Raw genomic sequence first — 12987 nt, forward strand, 5'->3', positions numbered from 1 at the left:
TCCTAAAGACAGCATAGGAATCAGGTAGGAGAAGCTACGGGAACACAGCCAGGGAGGGACCCGAAGAGCCAACACAGAAATCGGGCTAGAGAAGCCACGGGAAAGCAGCCAGGGGGAAAACCAAAAAGGCAACCAGCACACAGCATCAGTTCACGGGAACAACACAAAGAAGAAACCGAGGATACACAAGAAGGAGAAAAAACAAGCTCCACTCCACATACCTTTACAAATTTAGGAGCTAGGAAGTGCAATTACTTCTCCAAATAATGAGCTAAACATCAGCTCAAACATTAATGAGCTAGCACCAAGAAGATCTCAACATTTCAGCTCACAACCAGAGCAGCCAAAGCCCAACCCGAGAGCAGCCAAGGCCCAAACAGAAAGACAACAAGCAGCCTAAAGAATAGAAGGAAATAAAATGCTAGCAAGCCCAAGCACATCCTACCATGATCATTGGATGATTTCCATATTGGATAGCATAAAAAAAATGAAAAACACAACTATAATATTCAAATTTCATCAAAACGAAAATAAACTCAAACATAAATGCATCACTCCCCCCTCTCTTTTCGAAACAAGATCCACGAACTGGTGAGTCTTAGTGGCTACCTCCATGAAGACCAATAGTCTGGAGTAAAGGCGAGGCCCACCAAATGCGACTTTACATGAAGCAACGAGATCACTCTCCTTAAAGTCGTAACCAACTTTCACAATTAAAATTCTACACTGTATCATACTAATGAGTAATGAGAAGAAGACTCAGTTAAATCACAAAAGATCATAAGCCTCCTCGCCACTCATCAGGCGATTTCAATAGCAGCCTATGCCGGGCTTTGAATACACAACATAGTGAGTTCAAGTACACTTGGTCGCTCTAGTATTTAAACTATTACAACTTGTTATCTCATATAAATTAGGTAAACAATGAATCCATGAATAACATATCCGACTACGCTTGCCCATAAGGACGAGTTTGCCAAGATAGCAATTAGGTTCGTGTAAACTTGCTCGGGCCAAAGGTCTCGAACCAAGGTTCTTATGAAATTACTTTATATTATTGCTTTACCGAGTTAAAAACTTGCTTATTTCTTATTAACTTTTTAGGGAGCCTCTGCTAGTTTTATTTTGACTTTGCTCACTCGCCGCGAGCGAGTGCCCACACTATTTTAGTTTTAGTCCCTATATATATATATATATTACCAACTTGCTTTAAAATAAAAGCTGCCTATGGGCAAGCGCCCTCATTCTAACTCATTGAAAGGTGAGTGCCACATATCATTTTGAGAATATATAATAAAGCAAGCTCAAAACTTAGAAAAATAAAAGACAAAAAAAGAATAAGTGAGTAAGAAAGAAAATTTTAATTTGTTTATAATTATTATTACCTGTGCACTCGGCCATTTGGCCTAAAAATGATAAATAAAAATACCCCAAAAAATAAAAAAAAATTGTTTGATGGGCGAGTATGACTCACATATGGCTCGCACTCGCACTCGCACTATCGCTCTTATCGCTATCACTAAATCTGTCAAAAAATTGCTTAGGATCCTTGAACCTAGGAGCGGTCTTGCCTTTGGCAATGAGCTTCCTCTGGCAGAACTTTATCCCAATTATTAAAGGTAGAATTAATCCCCAGTGGCCTAGTTGATTGGCTGGATTGGCTCTGCCGATCCATCAATTTTTCTATTGTAAGTAATTAAAGGTAGAATTAATCCTTTTTGAGCCCTCTTTCTCTCCTTTCTTGTCGGACACACTAGTGAGGCTCATAGAGCTCTTCCGCCTGCCAGCTTGATCGGCCCCCCTTGCTGGGGCCGGGTTGATTAGCTGGATTGGCTCAGTCGGTCCATCATACTCACTCGCAGACTCACCATGTCTACTTACCTCTCTCGAGCTCGCATAATGACAAATAGCTCACTCGAACTGTCGACTTCGCTTTCCTACAACTAATCAGGTGGCGGCACATATCCTAAATTAACATGTAGTGTTGAAAGATTATTCTGTATAGCTAGTTTTTTTATTTTTCTTCATATAGCTTTTCTTGTAGCCCTCAAAATTTTATAAATAAAAGGTGATGAGGAACAATTTGGGACTTTTTTTTTTCCCGAGCCTTTTTCTTAACTATGGACGAAGACTTTACATGTCTAACATTTTTCCTATATTTTTTGATTAAGATGGTAAATATTGCGCTAGCTTACTCTCCTCATCTCTATTTTCTTTATTCTCTCTACTCTCTACTCTCACTAACAAGTTCTCAATACTAGACCAATCTGCCAGTAAAGTCGGGCATCATCCACCAGATAAATTTGAATTCAACAAAAGTTGTGATTTTATAAATTTGAATTAGGTCAACAATGTTTTGTGGATTTGGTGTGCACAGTAAATATGCCATTAATATAAAGTTAGTGATGAGGACATCGGAGATCAACGATTACGATTTTGAGTTATTTATATGTTTCATGTACTTGTTTATTTTATATAGTTGTTTTTCCATTTATACCCTTACGGGTGGTCATGTAGTATTGTAGCCCGAAGGGCATTTTAGTCTTTTATTTCTTTTCTCTTCTTGAGCCTATTTATAGGCTAGTTGTTTTGTATTATGGATGATGATTAGCAAATGAAAATTTTTTCTACTTTGATCTCTTTGTGAGTTCTACACTTCATGTTCTCTTTGTGAGTGCAAATCTCCACGATCTCTTAGTGAGTTCGCCGGAGAGAACTTGATCTCTTAGTGAGTTCTCGTTTTCAAATTATCTAATTTGTGGATGTCCAAGGTGGAAACAAGCGAGGTGAATAAATCCATAGCCGTCGAAGCACCGAAAATTCCCTCTCTTCCCTTCTCCTTGCTCTTGCCGCCGCCCACTCCAAACCGCCCAAAGCTGCCAGCCCGCTGCCTCCATTTTCGCCGGCCAGATCAGCCGCCGCCGGCCAACCGGTCGCCGGCCTCCCGCCGGCCAGTCCCGTAATCCCGTCCCGCCGGCCACAGTCCATCCCGCCCCTCTCAGGAGATATTATTTTGAATTTCAATTGTTTATGAGCTCTAATTGCATTCCTTAAATGATTCCAGAATTTAAGCAATTCTTATTTAATTGATTTCAAGGCAATTTTGAAATTCAAACAGTTGCCTGATTCTCCTATCTGTTAAAGGGAGGTTTCCTTCCTAAGCCTTCAATCTGTTTTAATACAGATTTTGTTCAAATCAGCCATTCAATTACATTGGCCCCACTTTACTAATTTCCCTCAAATTAATTCCCCTCTCACGTGTACGAAAACTGAAAAGAAAATTTCAGTTTTTCTTTGGAGTCTCTCTCTAGTTGCTTTCACAAGCACTCAAGCGAATTCGCTTTCCCCTACAACCGCCGCCCTATTCCCTCTCCTACCCGTGACTCCTCTCCCTCCACGGCTCCATAATTACTCCCTACATCTGAAATTAATTTCAGCTTGCCGCCCAAACCTGAACTGAAATCAAAGGAAATTGACTCCAGTTCCCTCCTTTGCTATCCCCACAACTTTCCACCCTCCTTTGTCATGCTCACGTGCACCCAATGGGAGGAAGAACGGGCTGAATTTCATCTCCCAAACGGGCTGCCAAGCTTTCTGGACAAAGTCCAGTTGCTGTCCAGAATTTTGTAGGCCAGAAAACTGCTGTCCAGCATCCTTGAGAACCAAAATTGCTGTCCAAAATCTGCTCCCCAGCCACCTGCGTGCTGTCCAAAGACTCCAGCAAGGATTGTGGCTGTCCAAGTCATCCAAGAAGTTGTCAAGCACCACCTACTTCCGATCCAACTAACGAAGCACCACCGGAACGTTGTATTACTTCATCCCTTGGGTGAAAATCTTTTCCTAACGCTCTTATCTTCCTAGTTTACTTTTCGTTTATGGTTATTAATGGATTCATGAAGATCAGGTCAATTATTCTCCGCTAAAGCCTAGTAATTAGAAGAGTTGTGTGAGGGATCTTCTCATAGCAACTAATCTTATTGTTAGTATAGGAATTTCTCGTTGAAACCACTCATGTATGCAAAGTAAGACTTAGTTGACTATTTAATGATCTCAACCTCTCGCATGTGTTTAGACCTAAGCTATTTTATCATCTTATAATTTTTATTTTATCGTTTATCATCAAGAGAAAGCTTATAATTATTGTGCTCTAAAATCTAAGCGTGCAAACTTCCTTAATTTAATCATCCATTCTTGTACGTTTCACATCAGTTAGGGATAGTATAAATGAGATTGTTAAGATGGATATATAGCAAAACTAGGGGTAATAGATTAAGAAATGTCTATCTTGGAAGGACAATGTGATTAGCTTATATTGAAATAATGCATTGGAAAATAAACTTAGGTGGCTTTGGTGTGTGCAAGCGTAGGTAGAAGAAGCACCAATTTGATTGGTTGATAAAGTTAAGATCGAAGGATTATGAAGAAAAAAAAAAAGATTGACTAAAATTAGCTTGAATAGGAGTGGTGCATGATTATTAGTGGAGGCTTAATACCCCATGCAACATTAAGTTGGGCAATTGGCGGATGTGGAATCCTTAAAACTAACCCCTAATAATTATGATAATGCTAATGAAGAAAATGATGCTGAGATTAATTTATTCATGCTATGTTCTTTCATCACATTTTTGGTTCTTGTTTTCTTTTCCGGTGCAGATATGTCATAATTTACTTGAAAGGTTGGCTTTCAACTATTTCAAAGCTTCTATCGTTTTCTTGCCTCAAAGGGGATAGCCAAGTGTGAGTCGCAGGTTCATTTGTGAAAAAAATTGGTAGACGCACTTCAAATTTCTTTTAGAGTATCTGTGCTTGTTCCTCATTTGTTTAGACAACATTGGAATAAAGTTGCTCTTATAACTCATCATCAGGAGCTAATGACAATCGTGAATACTTGGTTTCTGCCAATCAGGCACTTCTTGAGTAAATCTGATTATTAATATGTCTCTTTTGAGTTAAACGTTTGGTGACTTTCTTGTTACGTATGGTTTTCTTATGGTGTATTTTTCCTATGTTACTCTAGTTTAAATACTTTAAACCGTGCTGCCTACATAAATTTTCTAGTACTTTAGTAATGTCTATTCTTATAAATTGTCAGGAATTTGCTGGATTAGATGCTCTTTGGTTGCTTTATATCCTTACTAGCCCTTTTCTCCTCTTTCTGTAGATGAAAGCTCTGCACTGGATGCTCTGCAGACGCTGGCTGATCTGTCTCTGAACATCTTATTGCCGACTTCTACTATTGAATCTGGTTTGTATATTTTACTTCTATTGAAGTTCTACTCTGTTCGTTGGCTGAATACTTTGACAGCTATTGAACTATTGATGATATCATTGTTTCCTCATCTCATTACCTATCTCCTGTAATTCTCAAGAATATTCTGTTCTTTTAGTTCAGAGTATAAATCAAAAGGATCTTAAAGTTTCAACTACATGGATACTCCACATCCTATCTTAACTTTCTTTGATATAAGTAATTTTCAGCATGCAAGACGCCAAGACCTTTATAAGATTGCTTTGTAATGCTTGTAATCTCCTTTTGATTGCTTTTCTCAAAAGGCTGTACGTATCATCTGCAAGCCATGTAATGCTTAATGCTCCATTTATGCTGGTTGTTTTTGGTTTGTGGATTCTTCACTAGTTGCTATTTTAATGAACTAAGTATGCTCTAATATTGTGCTGTCACTGTTCTATAGATGTATTGGCACAGTTATTATTCAACCAACTGTTCGTGAGGTATACCTATCCCTCAAAAAAATAAGAAGAAGCCTCACTAATAGTTATTTTTAAAATAAGGGATATGGTTCTCTAATTTTTGTGCATTTGCAGAATGCAACTCGTCCAAGAAATTGATATTGAGAGGGCACTATGCCCCAATCCCCATGATTCCTTCCTAGGTTGGCCCATTTTTGCTTTATAAAATAAAAGAATTACGCACTATGCCAGCAAACCTGCTGTTTCTTTAACATAGTAATCCTTTATTGCTAGTGATCTCTTGGCTCTTTGATATGCTTTCCACTTGATGTAAAATATTTATAATAATGCATTTCTATAACTGATCCTGTTGTAGTCAAATTTATACAATCTTATTATCGGAAGGGTTGGTTTGGTAGAGTTTTAGTAGCATCATATCTTTCTTGTTAAAGAACATAACGCCTCTATTTCATTCTGGGATCTACCTAATGCTACATATTTACAACTGAATGATTAAAGTATAGTGTTTGATAATTTTTATGCAAGATATTATCATGAAATTAGCAAGAGGGCTGTCCGTGTGAGCATCCACCAGGACAATTTTAAAGATGCAGAAATTATCTTGCTAATCTGATATTGTTATGTAATCACTGTGTGTGCATGTGAATCCACAGAGCATAGCCAAACCTTCATGAGTCTTGGTTTTTGGCCCCATATCTGACCTTGCTATCTGATGCATCACCATTCTGCTTGTTAATGGGATTCTTCCAAAATCAGGATAATTGCCACTCTTAATCGATGTCCATTTTGGCAAGTTCGTTTTGAATGCTATTCTGCCATATTTAAAAGATTATTCTTATACCATTGCTTCTAATATTGCGTTTTTAACATGCTGCATGGTTTAGAAGAAATTCCCTTTTTATGATGTTTATCACAGTTTATGTTGATAAAAAGTTCTCTGCATTGTGGCATCCTTTTTTACCAACTCTAATTTATACCCGCTCGCACCCTCTCTCTCTCTATGGATTTACCTCTTTGTTGATCTGTTTGGCAACTTGGGTGGAGTTCCAGCACCCTTGCCCTTACTAATGAATTCATGATTTCTTAGTCTTTGACGCTTCTAGATAAGATTTTTCTCTGGATGTTTTTCTAATGAAGATTTCGGCATGTGTGTAGAATCTTCCATCCAGATTAAAGAGGAAATTCATACAGCTGATTTTGATGAGAAACCTAACATAACCGAGTCATTGTCAACAAATCTTCAAAGAGAGAAATCTAATACTGTTGAAAGAAAAGACAAAGGACACTCCCTAGCTGTTGATGGTGTTTCCCGCAAAGGTACCAAATCATCAAAAGGCTTAGCATCTGATCCTAAAACTTCTGATATGAAACAGCAAAATAGCTCATCCAGCACGAAGGTGCAAAAGAGAAAGCCAAAATCAATGATTGAGAAGGTGAATTTATCATCAGTTATTCTGTCTTTTCTGTCTGCAACCAATTCATTTGGTCTGTCAGGAACTATTGTGTTTATTTGTTCTTTGCTTTTCATCCTTTGCAGACTTCAAAATCCCAATTTGAAAGTGATCCTCAAAAAATTGAATTTCATAAGACAGAGGTATCTTGTCCTTTATCTGGCAGCAGCTGATATCAATTTTTATAGAAGTATAACAGTTTTCATCTGACTATAATATCTTATGGCATTTCTTCTTTTGGAATCACAGATTACTAACTTGAAGACGCATAATGAAAGTTGTACATATTGCTCTCCGTGCATACCTGTGCATCCTATGTTTCATCTAACCAAAAACCAATTTTAGTATAGGCCGCCTCATCTTTGTAGTTTGCCTTATCTCAACTATTATTGGTCTTTTTAATAAATTCTCAATCTCCACACATTCATGCTCAATTCTACATGAAATTTTTAGTTAAAAAAAAAAAAATTTTTTTTTTAGGAACTTCAAAATATTATTTTTTGCCTACTCCTTTTCCTTTGTTAATTTTTCTCACAATCTATTTATGATGCAATACATTTCAATAATCATGCAAATCAACATGCAAAAGCTTAGTTGTCCATAGGCTAAATGCGAGTAAAATAAGCTACAATATATCATTTATTTGTTTATTATTGCTTCTAAGTCTGTCAAACCATATTATTGCTTCTAAGTCTGTCAAATCATAATATTCAAGCTTTTTAACTGTTTGGCATAGGCCTCCTTAGCTTTTGAGTCAAAATATAAATGATTCGAGCGCTCGACGAGCTGCACGTGGCTCGGCTCGGTAATAGCTCATTCATGTTCGTTTGATAAGTAAACGAACGAGCTTGAACACTTTTGATAAATACTTGATAGCTAAACAAGCGAGCTTGAACAGCTTGTCGTTTGGTTCGTTTATGTTCATGAACAATATCTTTTAAAGCTCACAAACAAGCTCGTTAAGAAGCTTGATTGGAGCTTGACTGAGAAGCTCAATTAAGTTTTTAAAATAAATATTATTAAATTATTTTTACTAATTCAAATATTTAATGATTTATTTTTATATTCTTGAATCCCGCTCAATTTTTTGCTCAGGAACTCGCACTGTCTGTTGTTCGCTCCTGCTCGTGATCTTCGCTCCCACTCACGCAACAAGAGAAAAAAAAACTTGTTCGTTTAGTCCCACACCGTGCAAGCCTTCTTGATTTTGCTCTGTATAATGAAAGATTTGGGAGTCCGTTTGAAAGCTGGCGGAGGCGGACGGGTTAAGTCGAGTCTACTAAGAAGTATGACAGACGGTTTAGCAAGCTGGGTGGGGCGGACAGTATGGCAAGACGCTCGTTTAAAAATCAAACAAAATTATTTTTTTAATAGGCTCGAGCTCGTTAATGGGCTTCCATGATGCACCGACACACCTCTTGAAGAGAGAATGCAGTGTCGGACACGGACACATGCCCGACACGGCTGTGACACGTGTCAGACATGACAGACATGTGTCCGATTAAAATAATGTTTAAATTTAACCTGACACAGCTGGGACATGTTTCAGACACGGTTGGGACATGTGTCAGACACAGTTGGGACACGTGTGTCCTAATTTGTTATGATGAAAATATTTTAATTATAAATATATGATTTCCAATGAACTATTATGAGAGAGAACTAGAGAAGTATAGAAGTAAATAGATATATTCTTTGTAATTTAGATTAGAGGATAAATAAATATTATGGGAGAGATCTAGCGAACTAGAGAAGTAAATAGATACAAAGAACCAACTTTCATTATATGATATCCAATGAACTATTGCAAATCTTTCTCTTGATGAACCATAATTGGAAGCAATTGCAAGCTATGATATTCAATGATGATGATATTGAAGGCCAAAAAAAAACCTCTGAAGCTAATCCTAATAGTTAAATCTTGAATGCTTGATGTTACAGTATGTGGTTATTTGCTTATATTTTTGTGGTTGTACTAGATATTTTGTACTAAATATTTTATATTATAAGCTAGACAAGTTATCATGCAATTTATTTATTAGTTTGTCATTTTTAATATGATGTTACATTAATATCTATACAATATATAAAAAAATTATAATGTCATGTCCATGTCGTACACGTGTCAGTGTCGTGACCGTGTCGTCGTGTCCGTGTCTGTGCATCATAGATCGGCTCATTAAATGAGCCACTCGTTAATAGGTTCTATAAGCGTAAATGAATCGAGCTTGTATATGAACTCGAGCTGAGCTAGAAAATGGGGATTTTATTAGAGCTCGAGCTCGAACATGTATAAAAAAAGCTCGAATATTATTGAGCCAAGCTCAAACACGGTCTTGGCAAACGAGCTCGATCTCGAGCTCGAACATGCCGAAGCTCGGTTCATTTACAACCCTAATTTTTACCATACATCATTCCATTTTTGATTTGTTTTTTGATTATGTAAGGTCTTCTAAAAGAATATTATTGAGTCCTTGTGTTATATTTTGTCATATGTGATATTTTGTCATACCACACCTGTTGTGGTTAGAAACCTTCTCTCAAAGTTTTTATATGTTTTTCCTGATGAACCTGATGAGTTACATTCCATTTGGGTTGTTTAACACATCTTAAATTTTATATCAGGTTCATAGCTATCAAATTTATCACGCTATAAGATGTATACCATTGAGCATTTTACACTTAAGCGTTAAGGCATATGGATCAGTGTATAAATATTTTCTATGCGAGCTTTAATTCATATGCTGTCTCCATATTTTTTGATACCAAGAAAGATAATTATTTACATGTGTATTTATAGTTATGTATCAATACGATCATTATAAAAATTGATTCCCTATATTAGATTGGATGATATGCTTATATGATATTTGGGTGATTGTTTAAAATTGCCCAATTTGATGTGTGTGTCTTGAGGCTAGCTTAAGGTAAGTCGCATGCAAATTCCCTTGAGGCTTATGCCTCATAGTGGGAGAACATGGAACATGCTTCGATGGTTTGAGGCGTGTTTTGTAGCTCATGTAATGAGATGCACGATTATAATTTTTTGTTTGCATTAAAGTTTTGGAGGATGATGAAGATATCTTGGTTATTAAGGATGTGTACTTGGATGATAAATGATATGTGGAGCATGAAAATAGAGTTTTACCATCAACATTACTAGTGGGATATCTCAATATTGACTATTTTTATGAAAAAAACATGAACAATAAAGGTTGATATGGAAGTAACATAAACTTTAGCATAAATTTTATGTACTAGAAAATCGAAAGCTTAATATAATCATTGTTTTAAATAAGATGTTTATTGAATTTTAATTTAGACTTTTTGTTCTGCTTGTTTATCTTAACTCCTTGCTTATTATTGAATGTTTGGATGGCATTTCTAATGTTACTTATATTTTTGGATTACACTCAGAAGCTTAGTTAGAAGAAAATTGTGCTTAAATTTTGATGACGTTACCTGTTATTGAGTTTTTAGGAGCATTACTCTCACATACTTTATTTTTCATTTTTTTAATCAATTTAATGGTTTAATTTTTATTCCGACGACTCAATAGGCCTTGAGGCTTACACCTAATCTCATGAAGAGAACACCTCTAAACTGGATTTTTCAATTTTAAATATTGATTAGGACATTATACTTGGAAAAAAAATTCTTGCAAAAGAATTACCATCATATTCAAATGGCTAATGGAGATGTATGGGCTATATGAATGGTCTCTCATGTCTTTTTAATGGACTAATACACGTATTATATTTATAGCATTGATTCATCAAGTATTGGCAAGTTCTTGTTAGTATTTTTGATGATATATTTATTTACAGTTTGATCGAGATATAGCATCTTAATCACTTGTGTCAAGTATTTCTTAAAGGAGGAAATGTTGTGAGTAATTGGATTTGTTAGGAGATATCTTGAAATTCATTTGTGGAGAAGTTACTTTAGGGCGGTTGGTATTGATTTGATGAGATTTTGGTGCATGGGAGGATCTCTGAAGAATTCGAGGGAGTAGGTTTGAATGTTGGGTACTATGAGAAATTTATGAAGGATATACCCAATGAAACAAAGAAATGAAGAATACCATCATAATATTTTAAACTATAATTTTGTTTTAAATCTAAAATTTATTGCATAAGATAAGAAATTAAAAAAAAACATTGATGTATGGCTATCATTATACTCTTGTATCAAATTTGGTATAGGATTGTATCTTTGAGAGCCTTGTGAATCCTTATTGTAGAGAAAAAATATGTGAAGGAAGATGTTGAGGTAAATGGGGAGAAGGAAAAACGGCAATAAAGGAAGTACAACAAAACTATAGAATTATATTGATGAGGCTTGAATCCTTTGGCTCTTCTTCTAGTTTTACACTTAATCAAAGAATTTATTCTTGTTGAGATAATTCTATTTTATTGCCTTGTTGTATTATAACCTTAAAAGAACTCTTTATTTAGAATAGATCCCAAAAACAAGCTAATAAACTTAATGGATGATATTTTAAGTATCATAAGAACAATAAAAGTTATCATACTATTCAAATGGAATATAAATCATGAAAAGAATTAAAATGATCACATTGTTCAACAACAACAATATCAACATCAAGCTTTTGTCCCACTACATGAGGTCAACTACATGAATCTGTTTTCAACATTGTATCTTGTTAAAAGTCAAATTTTAATAAATAAAAGACCATTTCTAACATTTTCTAACCAAGTCTTTCTAGGTTTACCTCAAACTTTCTTAACTTAAGTTAAATCTAATACATCTACTCTCCTAACTGGGTCATCGAAAGGCCGGTGTTTTATGTGGTTAAATCATCTAAGGTGACTCACTCCAATCTTATCTTCCACTGGAGCTACTCCAAACTTTTCATGTATATGCTCGTTTCACATTCTGTCTCGAAGAGTAAAGCCACTCTTCCACTTGAGCGTCCTCATTTTTGCAACACTTAATTTTATGCTTCTTTTTTAATGGCCAATATTCTGTGCCATAAAGCATTGCAAGTCTCACTACCATCTTATAGAAATTTCCTTTACATTTGAGTGATACTTTTCTATCACAACAAGCCTGATACACTCCTCCACTTCAACTATTCAACTTGAATTCTGCTAATAATATCTCCATCTATTTTATCATCACTCTAAATAAAAAAATATGAGTAAGAGAAGCTAGAGAGAGAAGGTCTGAGGAAATCATTGAACTTTACGGTTGATTTTTTCAAAATCTTCATCTGCGCGGTATTCTCGCTGCCGATGGTGGCGGAAGATCGTCGGCCTCCCATGGCCGGTGGGCCTCTCGATGATCGTCGTTCTACTGCAAGAGTTGCGATTGCACCTACACGTTCATATTCTTTTTCTCCTCCGAATTTTGGAGATGAGAAGCCCCTGTTTGCTAACTTGTCAAAACCAAATTTGAAATCTGGAATGCCATTAGTCATTAACTATGATGCACCGACACTTCTCCTCAAAGAGGCGTGCAGTGTCTGACACCGTATCCGACACGACACTCGCCCGACACTCATCCGATATGTGTCGGACACGCAGAAAACGTGTCCGATTAAAAATAATAAATAAAATTGGACACGTGTGTCTGACACGCGTATCTTAAATATTTTATGATTTTTTAAAAATATAATTTCTTGTATTTGGCGGGATTTAAACTAAATTTTTTATTTCCTATCCATAACATCAAATCAACGTCCGCACTTAATACCCAATCATCGAATATTCTCATTTTCATTTCTTTTTTGCAGTGAAGGTATTTTCATCTCCTCTCTCGGTGACTGATAAACGGCATCGACGCCTGACAAGAGTCATCCTAA

The 12987-nt window shown here is 36.0% G+C and overlaps 1 protein-coding gene across 6 annotated transcripts in view; it reads left to right on the forward strand.

The window, feature by feature from the left end:
* Positions 1 to 12987, forward strand: part of LOC110111655 (protein ALWAYS EARLY 2) — a 105849-nt gene that overhangs the window by 57912 nt on the left and 34950 nt on the right. For all 6 annotated transcript variants that reach the window (XM_020843625.2, XM_020843628.2, XM_020843627.2 and 3 more), the window contains 3 exons: positions 5162 to 5245; positions 6865 to 7142; positions 7247 to 7303. In XM_020843625.2, coding sequence (XP_020699284.1) covers positions 5162 to 5245; positions 6865 to 7142; positions 7247 to 7303 — 419 coding nt within the window. The remainder of the gene's footprint in view (positions 1 to 5161; positions 5246 to 6864; positions 7143 to 7246; positions 7304 to 12987) is intronic.

Source organism: Dendrobium catenatum, unplaced genomic scaffold (genome assembly GCF_001605985.2).
Source record: "Dendrobium catenatum unplaced genomic scaffold, ASM160598v2 fragScaff_scaffold_72, whole genome shotgun sequence".
Classification (NCBI taxonomy): domain Eukaryota; kingdom Viridiplantae; phylum Streptophyta; class Magnoliopsida; order Asparagales; family Orchidaceae; genus Dendrobium; species Dendrobium catenatum.